This window comes from Suncus etruscus, chromosome 14, assembly GCF_024139225.1.
Source record: "Suncus etruscus isolate mSunEtr1 chromosome 14, mSunEtr1.pri.cur, whole genome shotgun sequence".
NCBI lineage: Eukaryota > Metazoa > Chordata > Mammalia > Eulipotyphla > Soricidae > Suncus > Suncus etruscus.
This window is the reverse complement of record NC_064861.1, coordinates 4,104,103-4,121,170: the sequence shown is the minus strand read 5'-3', so window position 1 is coordinate 4,121,170 and position 17,068 is coordinate 4,104,103. Positions and strand designations below refer to the sequence as shown.

At 38.9% G+C, this 17,068-nt stretch overlaps 1 protein-coding gene across 1 annotated transcript in view; it reads left to right on the top strand.

The window, feature by feature from the left end:
• The window catches only part of TBCK (TBC1 domain containing kinase), a 201,886-nt gene that overhangs the window by 114,963 nt on the left and 69,855 nt on the right, over positions 1-17,068 (top strand). The window contains exon 22 of the mRNA XM_049786875.1: positions 1,131-1,306. Coding sequence (XP_049642832.1) covers positions 1,131-1,306 — 176 coding nt within the window. The remainder of the gene's footprint in view (positions 1-1,130; positions 1,307-17,068) is intronic.

Here is a 17,068-nt window from a genome sequence, read left to right as displayed (position 1 = left end):
AGGTTGACTCTGCCACCAAGAAGACTATAGCTGTCCATTACCAATGTCTGGAGGCTCTGGACACTGACTTTATTGACCCCGCTTCTGTTGGGATCTTAAGCCCTGAAGGACCACTTCCCCAGGATGCCCTGCAGCTTGAAAAGCTAATCAGACCATCCTTGTGGTCCTGGCTGCGGAGTTGCCAAAGATGGGAATAGCTCGGTACTATTCAGAGTCAGAGTCACACTCCCGCATATAATTAATGATTGGGCAGAACGAAATTATTTCAGTTTTGAGTACTGACCCTGGAGCCCCATCAGGCAGGCCTAAGACAGGCTTTCCACCCACCTTTTCTATTACACACAGAAGGGGGATATGTCAGAGACTGCCAGAAACCAAACCCTGTTATGGAATTCTGCAGAACAAGCTATTCTGTGTGGCCTGAATGAGTAACCTAAGGCATTAGCTATTAACTAGCCCAAGAGCTCAAAGAAATGCCGCAGCATTCTATCAGCCACACATTCCAGGAAGCTTGAGACATGTTTGAAGCTTTACTATTTTAGGGTGAAAATGGTTCCTGTGTAAAGATAGCATACAAAGTTTATTCATAGGATGCTCCCTGTGGAGACTGTCTGAAATGATGGCTGTTCCATTTTGCTAACTCTCCACCCCCTGTTTAATCGTGCTTAAAAGAGCCTGTACCCTTCAATAAAGCAAGACCTTGATAAGACACTTTACTTGGTCTCTGTCTCTTCCCCCCCCCCCCATTCTCTTTTCAGGCTGGGTCCCCTCTATACACCCATGGAATAACGGAGTCCTTCAGGATGGGACATCATCCCATGGTATTTAAGGATATAATCAAATATAGAAATGCACACTATGCCTATATGTTTATGAATGTAGATTATGCCAATTGAATCACATAAAATATGTGCATATATTTACATTTGTAAATATAAGTATATGTGCCTTCCTAGTAAGACAAGTATCCCTCCTAGGCTTGCTCAGATATATCAGTGATTTTCTGATAACTTATTTTCTTCATCAGTATCACCTTTGCCATATTTGGATATATGCATCTAGGGCTGTGTTTATTATATGAACCTAACCATCCAAATTCTATGTTTTCTTGTTCATTGTTTTCTCTCTAGAGATTGACATTGAGCGCTGTGTGCGAGAATCCATCAACCTTTTCTGCTGGACCCCCAAGAGTGTTACATACAGGCAGCATGCTCAGCCCCCCAAAACAGCCTCCAATGTCAGCACAGGCCGAGGATCTGCACCCTATTTCTCCACAGAGTGTCCAGACCCTCCAAAGACAGAGCTGGTGAGTAGTCACAGCTTGAGCTTTGAGCTCTAAACAAAGATGTGTCTACAGAGTAATGCCACCATCAGATTGGTATTGCTCAGAATATTGTCACTTGTTCTCTTCACTTAGCAAGTTACAAATAGACGATGATATCAGTACAGGCTTTTCAGTACTTCTTTTTATCTTGTAGTTAATAAGTTAGTATTGTTTGAACATTTCTCTCCAGGTAGCAAGTCTTATGTTTTTCTATGCAGCCAGCATATCAATTTATCTCACCAAATAATTACATAAGCAAAGAAAAATGATATAAATAAAGATTGAGTTAATAGAATAAGAATGTGTACTTACTACCTATAGATTGGTTGTAGAGTATTTTAAAAATTATGGGGCCGGCAAGGTGGCACTAGAGGTAAGGTGTCTGCCTTGCAAGCGCTAGCCAAGGAAAGGACCACGGCTCGATCCACCGGCGTCCCATATGGTCCCCCCAAGCCAGGAGCAATTTCTGAGCGCTTAGCCAGGAGTAACCCCTGAGCATCAAACGGGTGTGGCCCGAAAAACCAAAAAAAAAAAAAATTATGTCATTCAAATTTTTCAATTTGCCATTTGAAACACATGACTTGAGGTTTTCAAATATAATATTGCATGCATTTCCTGTATTCTAATATTAATATTAACACATCTTAATTATTTTCATGACTTTTAATTAATATGCAGTACAGTTTTTCAATTGCTTTATTTAAGCACAGTGGTTACAAAAAAAAAATTTTTTTTTTTTTTTTTGGTTTTTGAGCCACACCCGTTTGATGCTCAGGGGTTACTCCTGGCTATACGCTCAGAAATCGCCCCTGGCTTGGGGGGACCATATGGGACGCCGAGGGATCAAACCGCGGTCCGCCCTATGCTAGCGCTTGCAAGGCTACCTTACCTCTAGTGCCACCTTCCCGGCCCCACAAAATTTTTTATTGTTGGATTTTATTCATAGAATGTACACCACCCTTCATATATATGTATATATTCCCCCCCCTCCTTTGACACAGTGATTTGCACCATTACTAATGGAGGGGTGCCTTGCATGTCACTTTCTCCCCTTTCAGCACCCAGTTCTTGGCCATAGTAATCAGTTCCAACTATCGTCATAGCAGAGCCTTCTCTAGTCTTCATGCACTTACTGCTCTTTGTGGAAAGCTTTCTATCCTGGGCTGGACCTCCTGACTCTTATCTCTATTGTCTATGTGTATTATTACCATACTATTTCTTGTTTCTCTTAATTCCCACAAATGAGTAAGATTATTCTGTCTATCCCTTTCCCCGATTCTCGTTTCATTCAGCATAATAATCTCCATGTCCATCCCCATATAAGCAAATTTCATGACTTCATTTTCCTAACAGCTATACCGTATTCCATTGTGTAGATACACCACAGTTTCTTTAGCCACCCATCCGTTGTCAGGCACGTGGATTGTTTATAGATTCTGTCTATTGTAAATAATGCTGCAATGAACATAGGTATATAGAGGGCATTTTTGTATTGTGTTTTTGTGTTCCAAGGTTATATCCTTAGTAGTTGTATTGCTGGATCATATAGGATTCAATTTCTAGCTTTTTGAGGAATGTTTTTGTTTTTCAATTTTTGAAATTTTTGAAATTCCCACCAGCAATAAACAAGAGTCCCTTTTTTCCTGCATCCATACAACACTGGTTGTTCTTTGTTTTGTTTTTTGTTTTTTGTGATGTCTGACAGTTTCTGTGGTATGAGATAGTAACTCACTGTTTTGATTTGCATCTCCCTGATGATTAATGATGTGGAGTATTTTTTAGCCATCTGTATTTTTTCTTTGAGGAAATGCTTGTTTCTTCTACCCATTCATTGACGGGGTTAGATGTTTTTTCTTGTAAAATTCAATTAGTGCCTTGTATATCTTAGATATTAATCCCATATCTGATGGGTATTGGGTGAATAGTTTCTCCTATTACATGGTGGTCTTTGTATCCTAGTCACTGGTTTCCTTTGAGGTGCAGAAGTTTCTCAGTTTACTGTACTCCCAATTGTTTATCTTTGCTTTCACTAGTTTGGACAATGGTGTTTCATCCTTGAAACCTTTATCTTCAGTGTCATAAAGTTTTCTGCCTACTTTTTCCTCTATATACCTCATGGTTTCAGGTCTGATATCAAGGTCTTTAATTTGTTTTGATTTGACCTTTATACATGGTGTAAAGGAGAGGTCTGATTTCATTTTTTTTATGGGGTCGACCAGTTTTCCCAGCACCCTTTATTGAAAAGGTTTCCTGGGGCCGGGAAGGTGGCGCTAGAGGTAAGGTGTCTGCCTTGCAAGCGCTAGCATAGGACGGACCGCGGTTCGATCCCCCGGCGTCCCATATGGTCCCCCCAAGCCAGGGGCGATTTCTGAGCGCATAGTCAGGAGTAACCCCTGAGCGTCAAATGGGTGCGACCCAAAAACCAAAAAAAAAAAAAAAAAAGGTTTCCTTATTCCACTTTGTATTTCTTACTCCTTTATCAAAAATTAATTGTTCATAAACCTGTGGGTCCATCTCTGAATATTCAAGTCTGTTCCAATGATTTATCTTTACTGTGTTTTAGTGACTACTGCTTTATAGTAATGTGTAAAGTTGGGGAAAGTGATTCTTCCTATCTTTTTCTTGCCAAGGATTTCTCTTGCTATTCATGGACTTTTATTTCTTCATATGAATTTCAGAAGTATATGATCCACTTCATTGAAAATGATATGGGAATTTTTATAGAGATTGCATTAAATCTGTACAATTCTTTGGGGAGTGTTGTTATGATTTAAACCCTTCCATTTTCTGTGACCTCATTTATTTCTTGAATCAGAGTTTTGTAATTTTTCACATAGGTCTTTCACCTCTTTATTTAATATTATTCCAAGATACTTGATAATCTGGGACACTATTGTGAATGGGATTTTTAAAAAATCTTTTTCTGGGCCTGGAGAGATAGCTCAGTGGCGTTTGCCTTGCAAGCAGCCGATCCAGGTGGTTGGTTCAAATCCCGGTGTCCCATATGGTCCCCCCGTGCCTGCCAGGAGCTATTTCTGAGCAGACAGCCAGGAGTAACCCTTGAGCACTGCCGGGTGTGACCCAAAAACCAAAAAAAAAAAAATCTTTTTCTTCTCTATTATTATCTGTATAGAAAAGCCATAAATTTTTGCATATTAACTTTGTTTCCCACTGCTTTACTATACAAAGCTATTTTTTCTAGAAGCTATTTTTGTGAAATCTTTAGGATTTTCTAGATACAGTATCATGTCATCTGCAAACAGTGAAAGCTTCACTTCTTCCTTTTCTATATCAATGCCCTTGCTGTTTTTTCTTGCCTAATTACTATGGCAAGTACTTCTAGTACAAATTGAATAGAATCGGTGAGATGGGCCAACCTGACCTTGTGCCAGATCTTAATGAAAATGTTTATAGGGGCCAGAGAGATAGCACAGTGGTAAGGCGTTTGCCTTGCATGCAGAAGGATGGTGGTTCGAATCCCAGCATTCCATATGGTCCCCCGAGCCTGCCGGGGGCGATTTCTGAGCGTAGAGCCAGGAGTAACCCCTGAGTGCTGCCGGGTGTGACCCAAAAACCGAAACCAAAAAAAAAAGAAAATGTTTATAGTCTTTCCTCACTGAGTATAATGCTTGCAATAGGTTTGTAGTAAACGGCTTTGACAATATTGAGGAAAGTTCCTTCAATTAACATCTTTTTGAGAATTTTTAGTATGAATGGGTGCTGGACCTTGTCAACTGCTTTCTCAATGTCTATCAATATGAATACATAGTTTTATATTTTTTTTATTGATATGGTATGTTATATTGATAGACTATGTATGTTAAAACCTTCTTTTCTGCTCTACTTGGTCTACTTGCTCTACTTGGTCATAGTGTATAAGCTTCTTGATGAGTTGTTGGATTTTATCTGCTAGTATTTTGTTGAGGATCTTTGCATTCGTGTTTGTTTATCAAAAATATAGGCCTGTAATTCTCTTTATTTGTAGTGTCTTTGTCTGTTTTTGTATCAGGTATCATTTGCTTCATGAAAATATTTGAGAGTGTTTCTGTTTCTTCATTATTCTGGAAGAGCTTGAGGAGGGTTGGCAGTAGATCCTCTTTAAAGGTTTGAAAGAAGTCACTAGTGAATTCTCTGGACCTAGGCTTTTGTTTTAGGGAAGTCTTTTGATTACCTCCTCAATAATGATAGATCTGTTCATGTTTTCCAAATCATCTTGATTCAGCCTTGGAAGGATGTAGTATCTTTTTCTTCCAGGTTCTCTAGTTTTGTGGCATAAAGTTTCTCAAAGTAATCTCTGATTATTCTTTGAATTTCTGTAGTATCTGTAGTGACATCAACCTTTTATTTCTGATTCTGCCAATGAAGCTTCTCTATCTTCCTTCCTTTTTGTTTTATTATTTAGTTAGTTAGTTAGTTTTTGCTTTTTTGGGCCACATCCTGTGATGTTCAGGGGTTACTCCTGCCTATGAGCTCAGAAATCAGTCCTGGCTTGGGGGACCATATGGAATGCTTGGGATCAAATCAAGGTCCATCCTGAATTGGCTGAATGCAAGGCAAATGCCCTACTCTGTGCTGTCGCTCCAGTCCCCTTTATCTTTTAAGCTTTTATCTTATCAATCTTGTTTATTTTTTCAAAGAACCAACTCTTGCTTTCATTGGTCTTTTGGATTTTGGAGGGTGTCTGGTTCATTAATTTCTGCTTTAAGTTTTTCTTTTTAATAATATTTTTTATTTAAACACCTTGGTTACAAACATGATTGTGGTTGGGTTTCAGTTATATAAGAGGACACCCCCCATCACCAGTGCAACATTCCCACTACCAATGTCGCAAATATCCCTCCTCCCCACCCTGCCCCCACCTGTACTTGCTTTAAGTTTTATTATTTCCTCTGACTGCCTACTTTTAGCTTATTTTGTTGTTCTTTTTCTAATTTTTTATAATAATAATTTTTATTTTGACCAAAGTGGATTACATATCTTTCACAGTAATATTTAAGGTACATATTAATATTGAATTGGGAATTCCCATGATCCATGTTGTCCTCCCTCCACCCCCATTTCCAGCTTGCGTCCCATATCCCCCTCCCTTAACCCCCAGGCTTATAGTATAAGTGGTCCCCTCTGTGTCTGACTTGTTGTAGATTGGGTATGGATTCTTTTGTTGTTGGCTTTGGATTTGGTGTTTAAGTCTGATCATTTTTATTACTACTTGGTGATCGTACAACTGTTTGGTCTTGGTACCCTCCATTATTTCCTCCTCAATTTGAGAGGCAGAACTAGATGGTTCAAGTTATGTGATTCTGTTTGAAGAAAAGAAAAGCAATAAAATGGTGTAAAAATCAAACAAGCTGAAAATGGACGGAGTCCTTAGAGACTCTCTCAACATAAGTTTGAGAGAAGAAAGGGAAAAAGGAAGAGAAACACCACAACAATACAAGAGGGGATAGTATATGGGAGGGGCTATATACACTATAGTCATAGGTTGTTTACAGTTAAGGTTTGGCTCTCATGGAGGAGTCATATCTCTATGTGCTCATGCCCACATAGAAACATACAATAGTTAGCTTAGGTATAACTTAAGAAAAAGAGGAGGGGGAAGCAAGAAATAAGATGAGAACAGAAAAATAGGTAAATATAGTTCAAGTAAGGTAAAAATACTAATATCAACTAAGAGAAATTGGGCCGATGTGTCGAAGCTGGGAGGTTTCTCAATTTCTAGGGATTTTGTTAGTGATGGGGCTGGGTTTCCCTGAATGAGGGTTTCAGGATTAGGTGATGACTGGAGCAATTTTGGATTACACATAGGTTTCGCATCTCGAGTACTAAACAATGTGTTAGTGAGGTCTATCTATATAGGTGGTTACCCTATGTAGTATTGTCCGTAGCACCTTATGTATCAAATTCCCTTTCCAAAAGAGGAAGTAGCAGTGTAGTTTTTATTTGACGTAGATTGAGTTGATGATAATGAGGAAGAAAAGGGAGAAAGAAAGTAGAGAAGAAAAGAGAAAGGGAATGTTAGTTTGCTTAAATGTGTTCGATGAGTAGGTCCTATAATAAGTCTGTGGGTCACAGTTGCCTGCTTCAGTGGTCTGGCTGGTCACATGCTTCTGGTACTAATTGAGGCATAACCTAGAGATAAAGGGTATGTTAAAAGTGTTTTATGTTAAAAAGTGTTTTATCAAGACATTTTCATAATGCAAACAGTATGGTATGTAGTGTGACTGAGCACCGAGGTGTCAACTTAGGTTGTCCACCCTTTGTATCCAAGAACCCGGCCTCCCAAGGTGCCTAGAATGTGGCTGCGAATTGGCACCCCCGGAGTGCTCCCCCTTTTTTTAATTTTTAAGCTGTGCCATTAGGTTATTCATGTGGGGCTTTTCTTCCTTTGTGATGAATGCTTATAAAGTCGTGAATTTCCTTTTAATACTGTTTGTGCTATGTCCCACAGATTCGGATAATTCATGTCTTCATTCTCATCTGTTTCCAGGATTTTTTTTTATTTCCTCTAACCCACTGGTTGTTCAGTAGTGAGCTGTTTAATTTTCAGGTTTTAAAATTATGCCTCCTTCTCTGTAAACCTCTATTTTTAGTGCATTCTTGTCTAAGAAGATAATAGAAACAATTTTTATACACTTTATCTTGTAGGTCTTTGTTTTATGGCCCAGCATGTGGTATATCTTGGAGAATGTTCCAAAAACATTGGAGAAGAATGTGTATCTAATTTTATGCTGATGAAGACATATATATGTATATATACTGTGTGTGTTGTGTGTGTGTGTGTGTGTACACTAAGTCACTCTTCTATTTCTTTCTTCAGAGCCAGTACATTTTTGTTAAGTTTTAGCCTGGTTGACCTATCAAGGGATGACAGGACAGTCCTGAAGTCTCCCACCATTATTGTGTTGCTATTAATATCTCTCTTCAAGTATATCAGCATTGTTTTAAGTATTTTGCTGTTTTATAATTGAGTGCATATATGTTTAGAATTGTGATTTCTTCATCTTGTACATATCATTTGATTAGTAATATATACTCATCTCTGTCTTTTATAAATATTTTATGTCTAAAGTCTGTGTTGTCTGATATTAGTATGGCTAATACAGCTTTTTTAGGGAGTTGTTTGCTTGAATGCATGTACTCCAACCTTTGATTTTGAGTCTATGTTTGCTCTGATTATTTAGATATGTTTCTTAAAGGCAGCAAAATGTTGGGTTCAGTTTTCTGACATAATTTTTTTACTCTGTGTCTCTTAACTGGGGCATTGACATTGAAAGAGATGGTTTTCATTTAAATGTCCTTTTTTTTTTTAATTTTTATTTTGGTCATAATGGGTTACATATCTTTCACAGTAGTATTTTAGGTAGATATTAACATTGAATCAGGGGAATACCCATCACCAAATTTGTCCTCCCCCCATCCCCGTTCCCTTCCTGCAACCATATCCCCCACCATCACTCCCCGGGCTGCTAGAGTAGGTGGTCCCCTCTTTGTCTAGCTTACTATTAGTGATCATATATCTGGTCCTGGTATCCTCTCTTGTTTCCCCCTTTTTGAGAGATGGAGCTCAATAATTCGAGTTATGTGGTTTTGTTTGAAGGAAAGAAAAGCAATAGCATGGAGTAAAAAATAAGAAAAAATTAAAAAATCAAATAAATCAAATAAGCTAAAAATAGTGGAGTCCTTCTAGAGGCTTTCAATCTCAGTTTGAGCGAGGACATGAAAAAGTTCATTGAAACACCACATCAATACAGAAAGAAATATCAAATTAAATATCCAGTGAGCACTACAGCAATAAAGACAAGCACCACACAATAGTCTCGGTTCTGAAATAAAGCCATGCCGGAGTACAAAAAGAAAGAGAAAGAGAAAATAAAATAAAATAAAATAAAATAAAATAGGAGACATCAACTTCAATATCTATACCAAAATAAAGACGTCTATAAAAATCGATCAATCAATAAATTTATATGTGGAAAAATGATTATTTTGTGCCTTTTTTTTCTTTTTCTCCCTGCATAGGCACAGTAACTATTGGGAATATTATAGAGGGAATTCCCTTAGCCTAGGAGATACAGGGTTTCTCCACCCCTAAAATATACTGTCATGGGATTAACAATAGACTCCTTGCACGATCATTTTCTCTCCCCTCGGTGCTTTCGTGGTGTATGGAAGACTTCTGCTTCCTCTTGGATGGTAAAATCAGAACTCTGTATCTAGAGATCTTGGTGACTGTGCAGCTCAAGGAATGGAGCTTATGATGAAGTCTTTCTTTGTGGTTCTAGCAGTTCTGCTTCTTCAGTGTCGTTTTAATCCATCTTCTGTAGTTGGTGATCTTGGCCATTATGTTGTTCCTAGGATGGAGCTTGGGATAAAGTCTTTCATTATGTTTCCAGAAGACCTGTTCAGTTGCCGTTGTCTCAGTCAGACCTCTGGAATTGGAGATCTTGTTTTTGGTTTTTGGTTTTTGGACCACACCCAGTGACTCTCAGGGGTTACTCCTGGCTATGTGCTCAGAAATCGCTCTTGGCTTGGGGGACCATATGGGACACCGGAGGATCAAATCACAGCTCGTCTTAGGTTAGCGCTTGCAAAGCAAACTTGCACCACCTCTTCGGCCCAAGTGTCATATTTTTGTAGGAGCTTGGTGTGTTTTCCCAATAAACACACCGAGCTCTTATAAAAATATGACACTTCGTTGTTTTGTGCATGTGTGGTGCCTACCATTACTGTTGGAGTCCTCACTGGATAATGGACACTTTTTTTTGTTTTTGTTTTGTTTTTTGTTTTTTTGTTTTTTTTGTTTTTGTACTGATGGAATGTTTCATTTTCTTTTTTCTCCATCGCCCCCCAAATCGATGATGAGAGCCTATAGAAGGACTCTGCCCACTCTTGGAGTATTAGACTTTCACCCCAGTTTACTACTTTTCTCTTCTTCAGACCAAACCACGCAAACTTAACTAGCTAGGCCTGCCTCCCGGGTAGAGGGGGAAATTAGGGAGACACCTAGACCAATTAGATGCAAGACTACTATGTGGTGGGATAGGTACATAGGGGACCACATATTCTAGCAGCCCTGGGGGTGAGGGAGGTGGATATGGGAGATAGGACAAAAAACGGAGGTGAAAGGAGGACAATTTGGTGATGGGAATCCCCCCTGATGTTATGTAAATATTTAACTAAAATATTATTGTCAACATGTAAACCACTATAATCAAAATAAAAATTATAAAAAAAAAATATGACACTTCGGGGCCGGTGAGGTGGTTCTAGAGGTAAGGTGTCTTCCTTGCAAGCGCTAGCCAAGGAAGGGCACGGTTCGAATCCCAGGTGTCCCATATGGTCCCCCCAGGCCAGGGACAATTTCTGAGCCCTTAGCCAGGAGAAATCCCTGCACATCAAACAGGTGTGGCCTGAAAACCAAAAAGAAAAAAGAAAAAAAGAAAATATGACACTTAAAGTAGACCCCTCAGCTCTTCTTTTAAGGTTGATTTGAATCTGTAAAGTTTCTGAGCTGTCGATTATCTGTGATGCTGTTATCTTTGGGCCACACCCGTTTGACGCTCAGGGGTTACTCCTGGCTAAGCGCTCAGAAATCGCCCAGGCTTGGGGGGACCATATGGGGCGCCGGGGGATCGAACCGCGGTCCTTCTTTGGCTAGCGCTTGCAAGGCAGACACCTTGCCTCCAGCGCCACCTACCCGGCCCCATGGATAAGTATTCTTGGTGAAGCATTAATTACATTTTTTGTTACTATATCTCACCACTGCCTTCAGGCTTTGAGATTTGCTTGTGATAAATTTGTTGTAAATCTTAAGGGTACTTTGTATGTATTTTTCCTTTTTTATCTTTCTGCTTTCGGTATTTATCCCTATCTGGGGGCCTCATCATTGTTTCTAGGATGTGCCTTGGGGTGCTTTGCTTTGGATTTCTTTTAGCTGGTACTCTTCAGACATGCAGGATTTGACTACATACACTCTTTAGTTCTGGGAAATTCTCAGCAGTGATGCCCTTGACTGTGATTCTTCATGAAGGTTTTCTTCTTGAGTCTCAGGAACTCCAATAATTCTTAATTTGTTTCTGTTGAATTTATCCCAAAGTTCTATTGTTGTCTGTTCACTTTCTTTGAAACCCTTTTCCAACCTTTTCTTTGTGTGGAGGTGTTGTGTAGCTCATCTTCAAACTCATTGATTCTGTCCTCAGCAGCTGTTATTTTGTTAGTGAGGCTTTCCAGTGAGTTTCTCATTTCGCCTACCCAGTTTTTCAACCCTGATAATTCAGTTTTAAATTTCCTTCTTTCTACTTTCATATCCTCTTGAGTTTTATTTGTGGTTTGTTCAGTTTGTTTCATAGATTCTTTTGAGTTCTTTGAACATCCTCCAATTTTTCTCTCTAAAGTCCTTTCAGAGAGGCTATATAGGTGGCTGATGTTAAGTTTTCAGAACTAACATTTTCATTCTCTTAGCATGGTGATATTCTGCATTGTTTTACCATTGTGACTTTTGCAGTGTGCTGTTTTCTACGTGTTGTGCTGGGGTTCATTGATGAGGCCACACTCCTCTAGTTTTGTCCATTTGTGTAAGGTACACTCACCTGCACCATCAGCCATAGGGTCCAGCAGCAGAAAGTTAGGCTTTGTCCCTTTTGGCAGGGTGTATTCACCAGTGCCATGAGTCACCAGTAGAGAGTTTTTTTTTTTTAAAGATGTCTTTATCCACTTAGTAGGATAGCCTTTAGTTTATCAACAGAAATATTTCTGTGGTAAGTAAATGTTATTTTATGTATAATAAATAAATTATAAAACTATACTTATTTGGTAATTAGGTAGTTTTCGTATGGCCACTATTTTCATTCCTTGGTATCGTTTTGATTATTTTGGCCTTCACGAATATGTAAGGATGTGTTTGTTTTTACATTTTCTTGTCGAGATAAAGTTAAAGGTAATTATAAACAAGATCCTAATGATGGGCTGTAAGGCAGTTTAGTAATTATAATCTCTGTTTCCAGAAATGTATTTAATAACGAGGGAAATGGTTACCCAAATATGTATGTGAAAATTATAAAAAGCTATTTCAAAGCATTCCAATATGAAGGATAGTAGAATGGAGATCTATCCTGATCAATAATTATTTGTAGTTGTACTAAATAGACTAGGCCTCCTCAGGAAAAGTACATTCTCAAATGCTGGAAGTCTTCCAGTCAAGATACTATGTCTAATAGATTTTTAAATGCATAAAGATCCAATTATCAGGTAAGTATTGTCCTAACTGACCTATATAGTCTGATAACTTTGAAGTTTTAGGATTCAGCAATTCTATGTACAAATCTGCCATAGCTACCTTCTTTCCAGTTTTTAAGATGTTTCTTTTCCATTGCTGAAAGCATTAGGATTCAGCATCAGAGTAGAACCTTTGTCAGGTGAATAGATTTTAGGAGACTCTAGTGGCTAGAATGAAGAGAATTATGAGTAAGCAAAGATATTATTAAATAAGGCTGATATGAAAGTTTGGGGAAGTGCAATAACAGTAAAAGTATTAGGGAAGTAATAATTGCTAAACATTTATTGTCTGTTTAGAATTTTTTAGGTTTTTTAAGATAGATAAGAATGTTACTGAATTCAGCACATGAGCATGTGCTGAAAGTCAAGTCACCCTGAATTATAAAAGAGATGTGAAACAGGGGCCGGGCGGTGGCGCTAGAGGTAAGGTGCCTGCCTTGCCTGCGCTAGCCTAGGACAGACCGCGGTTCGATCCCCCGGCGTCCCATATGGTCCCCCAAGCCAGGAGTGACTTCTGAGCCCATAGCCAGGAGTAACCCCTGAGCGTCAAATGGGTGTGGCCCAAAACAAAACAAAACAAAAAAAAGAGATGTGAAACATACTCAGGAAGAGACCATTGGCTTCTACCACTAGTAAATAGTACTACAAAGATGAACCCCAGATCATTAATAATATTTCAGGATGTTTTTTTTTCTTTAAACATGATTACAAACATAACTATAATTGTGTTTCAATCACAAAATGAACACCTCACTTTACCAGTGCAACATTCCCACCACCAGTACTCCCATCTTCCTCCACCCACACCCCTTGCCTGTATTTGAGACAGGCATTCTACTTTTCTCACTCATTAACATTGTCATGGTAGTTGTTAGTGTTCTAACTGTACTCACCCCTCCTTGAGCTTCATTAGCTTCATTATTACAATGTCTTTTATTTTTCTTAAAACCCATACATAAGGGGCCGGAGAGATAGCATGGAGGTAGGGTGTTTGCCTTTCATGCAGAAGGATGGTGGTTCAAATCCTGGCATCCCATATGGTCCCCCATGCTTGCTAGGGGTGATTTTCTGAGCATTAAGCCAGGAGTAACCCCTGAGCGCGGCCTCTCTCTCCCTCTGACTTATTTCACTCAGCATAATAGTTTCCATGTACATCCATGTATAGGAAAATTTCATGACTTCATCTCTCCTGGTGGCTGCATAATATTTCATTGTGTATATGTACCACAGTTTCTTTAGCCATTCATCTTGGTTGTTTCCAGAGTCTGGCTATTGTATATAGTGCTGCGATGATCATAGGTGTGAGGAAGGGATTTTTGTATTGCATTTTTGTGTTCCTAGGGTATATCCCTAGGTCAGGATGTGTTTCTTATGTTGAAGTACAATTAACAAACAATGCATTTTTCAACAGGTGAGATTCTGTTGGCTTTAGATTTTAGCATATTTATCCTGCAGTGGTCACTGTCACCACAATCTAATTTCAGAAATGCCAATAATCTCCACAAAGGATCCTCTATCCCTCTTAGAGGAGTATTCAACAAACAGAAGAGATTTAGTCTGATTATGTACATTGATTTATTTCCCTGCTCCTTCAAAGCAAAAGCTCCTCCATTTTCAACACCCCTTAGAGAGTGTTGCACTGGTTAAAACTGATCAACTCACATAGACATCCTTGCCCCCCACCACAGTCCACAGCTCACATTGGTGTTTTTTTTTATGGTTTTTTATTTACTTTCTGTGGGTTTGAGCAAAGTAGAAATGATATGTACCTACCATTATCATTATCATAGTGCACCTCTTGGATGTTCATTTATATAACAATCAAATATCTGCTTAGATAAACATACATTTATAGGTTTTTCTGTCCAGCTATTATTTACAACCTTTATTCTTTTCCTTCCTTTTCTGTTGTGGTCATTGTTGCAGTGGCGGGGCAACACACCACATGCTGTGTTTTGGGGCTTACTTTGCCTGTGGCTCTTGTCAGGCTCACACACTTTGGCCATGTGAGCAACTAAACATGTTGCTCACAGGTTTAGTTGCAGTGTGCTGGGCATACAGGTTGTGTCATGGGCTGTTGGAGTAACTGATTTTTACCCTAATCAGGATAATTTCTTCTTTGCATGTGCTTGCCCCACCCAGAGAGGAAGAACTTCTGGAATGGCTGTGGGGGTGGTCCTGCTCTTTCCAATAAAAGTTAAAGAGGTTTTGGTTCCACAGCTTTTCCCTGCTTGCAGCTAGCTTGTGGTGCAAGTTCCTGAACCTGTTTTATCTCCCTAACCTGGTGTAGATTATATCTGTGTTAGCTTTGCTTCCAGACCTGCATTTCCTAACACACCAACCCCCAGGATTGGGGTATGAGGCTTCCTCTACAATGACCATAGGCCCCATAAGGATTGTACCCAAACCAGATACCACCAAGATAAAGCAATCTTCCCTATCCGTAGTTGTTAAAAGGCCTTGTTCCTTTTTAATTTAACAAGTTCAAAGAATCCATGATTCCCATAGTTCTGTTTGTGGGCATGAGCTTAATTATAATGCCTACCTTGGAGGGTTGTTTCAGAAATAGAAAAGCAAAGTATCTAATTCTGCATCTGATATATAATAAGCACTGAGAAGGTGGTAATAATAACCATCACCCCCTTAGTAACTGGAGGGTAAAAACTTCTTCTTTGAAAAATAACCAAAAACCTTTCTGTTGCCTATTTCTGAAAACCATGTCCTTCTTTTTATATAGTATTTAAGTACTGTGGTTACAAAAGTGTTCATAATTGGATTTCAGTCATCAAATATGCACCACCCTTCACCAGTATAACTTTTCTACCACAGGTGTTCCTCATTTCCCTCCTCCTCAACCCTTGTCTGTCTTCGGGACAGTTATTCTATTTCTTTATCTCACTATCATTGTCACAGTAGTTGTTGTGCAGTTATTTCTCTAACTACGTTTACCACTACTTGTTGTAAGCTTTGTTTCATGGGCTGGTTCTTCCGGCCCACAAGTCTGTTGTCTCTGAGTATGTTTTTTATTTTTCTTAAAGCTCACAGATGAGTGAAACTATTCTGTGTCTATTTCTTTCTGGCTCATTTCACTCAGCATGATACTCCATAACCATCCAAGTATAGGCAAATGTCATGGCTTCATTTTTCCTAACAGCATATTCGGCATGTGGTAAAAACCATGTCTTGAAAGGTGCTGGTTCTTTGTTTTCCTTCCTGTGAGAGCCAGTTGCTGTCCCTGTCCATCAAGAGGCCAAACACAGTCAGACATCCTGCTGCAGCTCATTGGTCATTTCAGGCCAAAGTTTCCCTCTGACCTTTATTTTCACATTTTGAGACTGTGTTGATCCTGAAATTGCTCAAGAATTGCCAAAAGACTTATTTCATCTAATGCCAATGCCCTTCTCTTCTGGGATGTTTTTTCTTCACCTTGAATGCTCTACCCAAGAATTCTGACCACAGCTTATTTATTGAGCAATTATGTAATTATGTATATAAATATAGGCAGATAACTAACAAGTAGAATAAAGTGGATTTTTTTTGGTTTTGTTTTTGAGTCATACCCAGCAGTGCTCAGGGGTTACTCCTGGCTCTATGCTCAGAAATCACTCCTGGCAGGCTCGGGGGACCATATGGGATGCCAGGATCCGAACCACCAACCTTCTGCATGAAAGGCAAATGCCTTATCTTCATGCTATCTCTCCGGCCCCAATAAAGTGGATTTTTAATTGAATGTTTTGGGAAAAGTCTGTGGTCAACAGTAGAGTCCCTTGTTAAACTTTAATTGCTACATTAATTTTATGGGTGGCTGGCACAACCAGTAAAATCTATTAAGTTCTGATTACAAACACATCTACTAACCTGGGATTTTACTAAAAAAAATGTAAAGAGATAAAGTATACTAACTGTATGTACTTTTTCATAAACTAGCCAAAACTTTTGTTGAAGTGACACCTATTTAGAGTATACTTTTTATAGATTAAATGAGTAATGTAGATTTAAAAAGTCTATCAACTACAATTTTATTTTAATTTGGGGTAATTTTGAAAAGCCATGTATCAGTTCTAGTCCACAAAATGTTCTCAAGTAACACCACTGCTTTTTATAGCTTAAATAATTTTAAAATATTACAGTCAATTATAGTTTACAGGCACTTGAGTAAATCACTTATCTCTCAACAAATCTGTAGCATTTTAATTCCATTTTGAAAGGATTGAAGAAACTTAACAGATTTCTTCTTTTTTTTTTTTTTTTTTTTTTTGGTTTTTTTTTTTGGTTTTTGGGCCACACCCGGTGACGCTCAGGGGTTACTCCTGGCTATGCGCTCAGAAGTCGCTCCTGGCTTGGGGGACCATATGGGACACCGGGGGATCGAACCTTGGTCCATCCAAGGCTAGCGCAGGCAAGGCACCTTACCTCTAGCGCCACTGCCCGGCCCCGTTTTTTTTTCTTTTTTTTTTTTTCTTTTTTTTT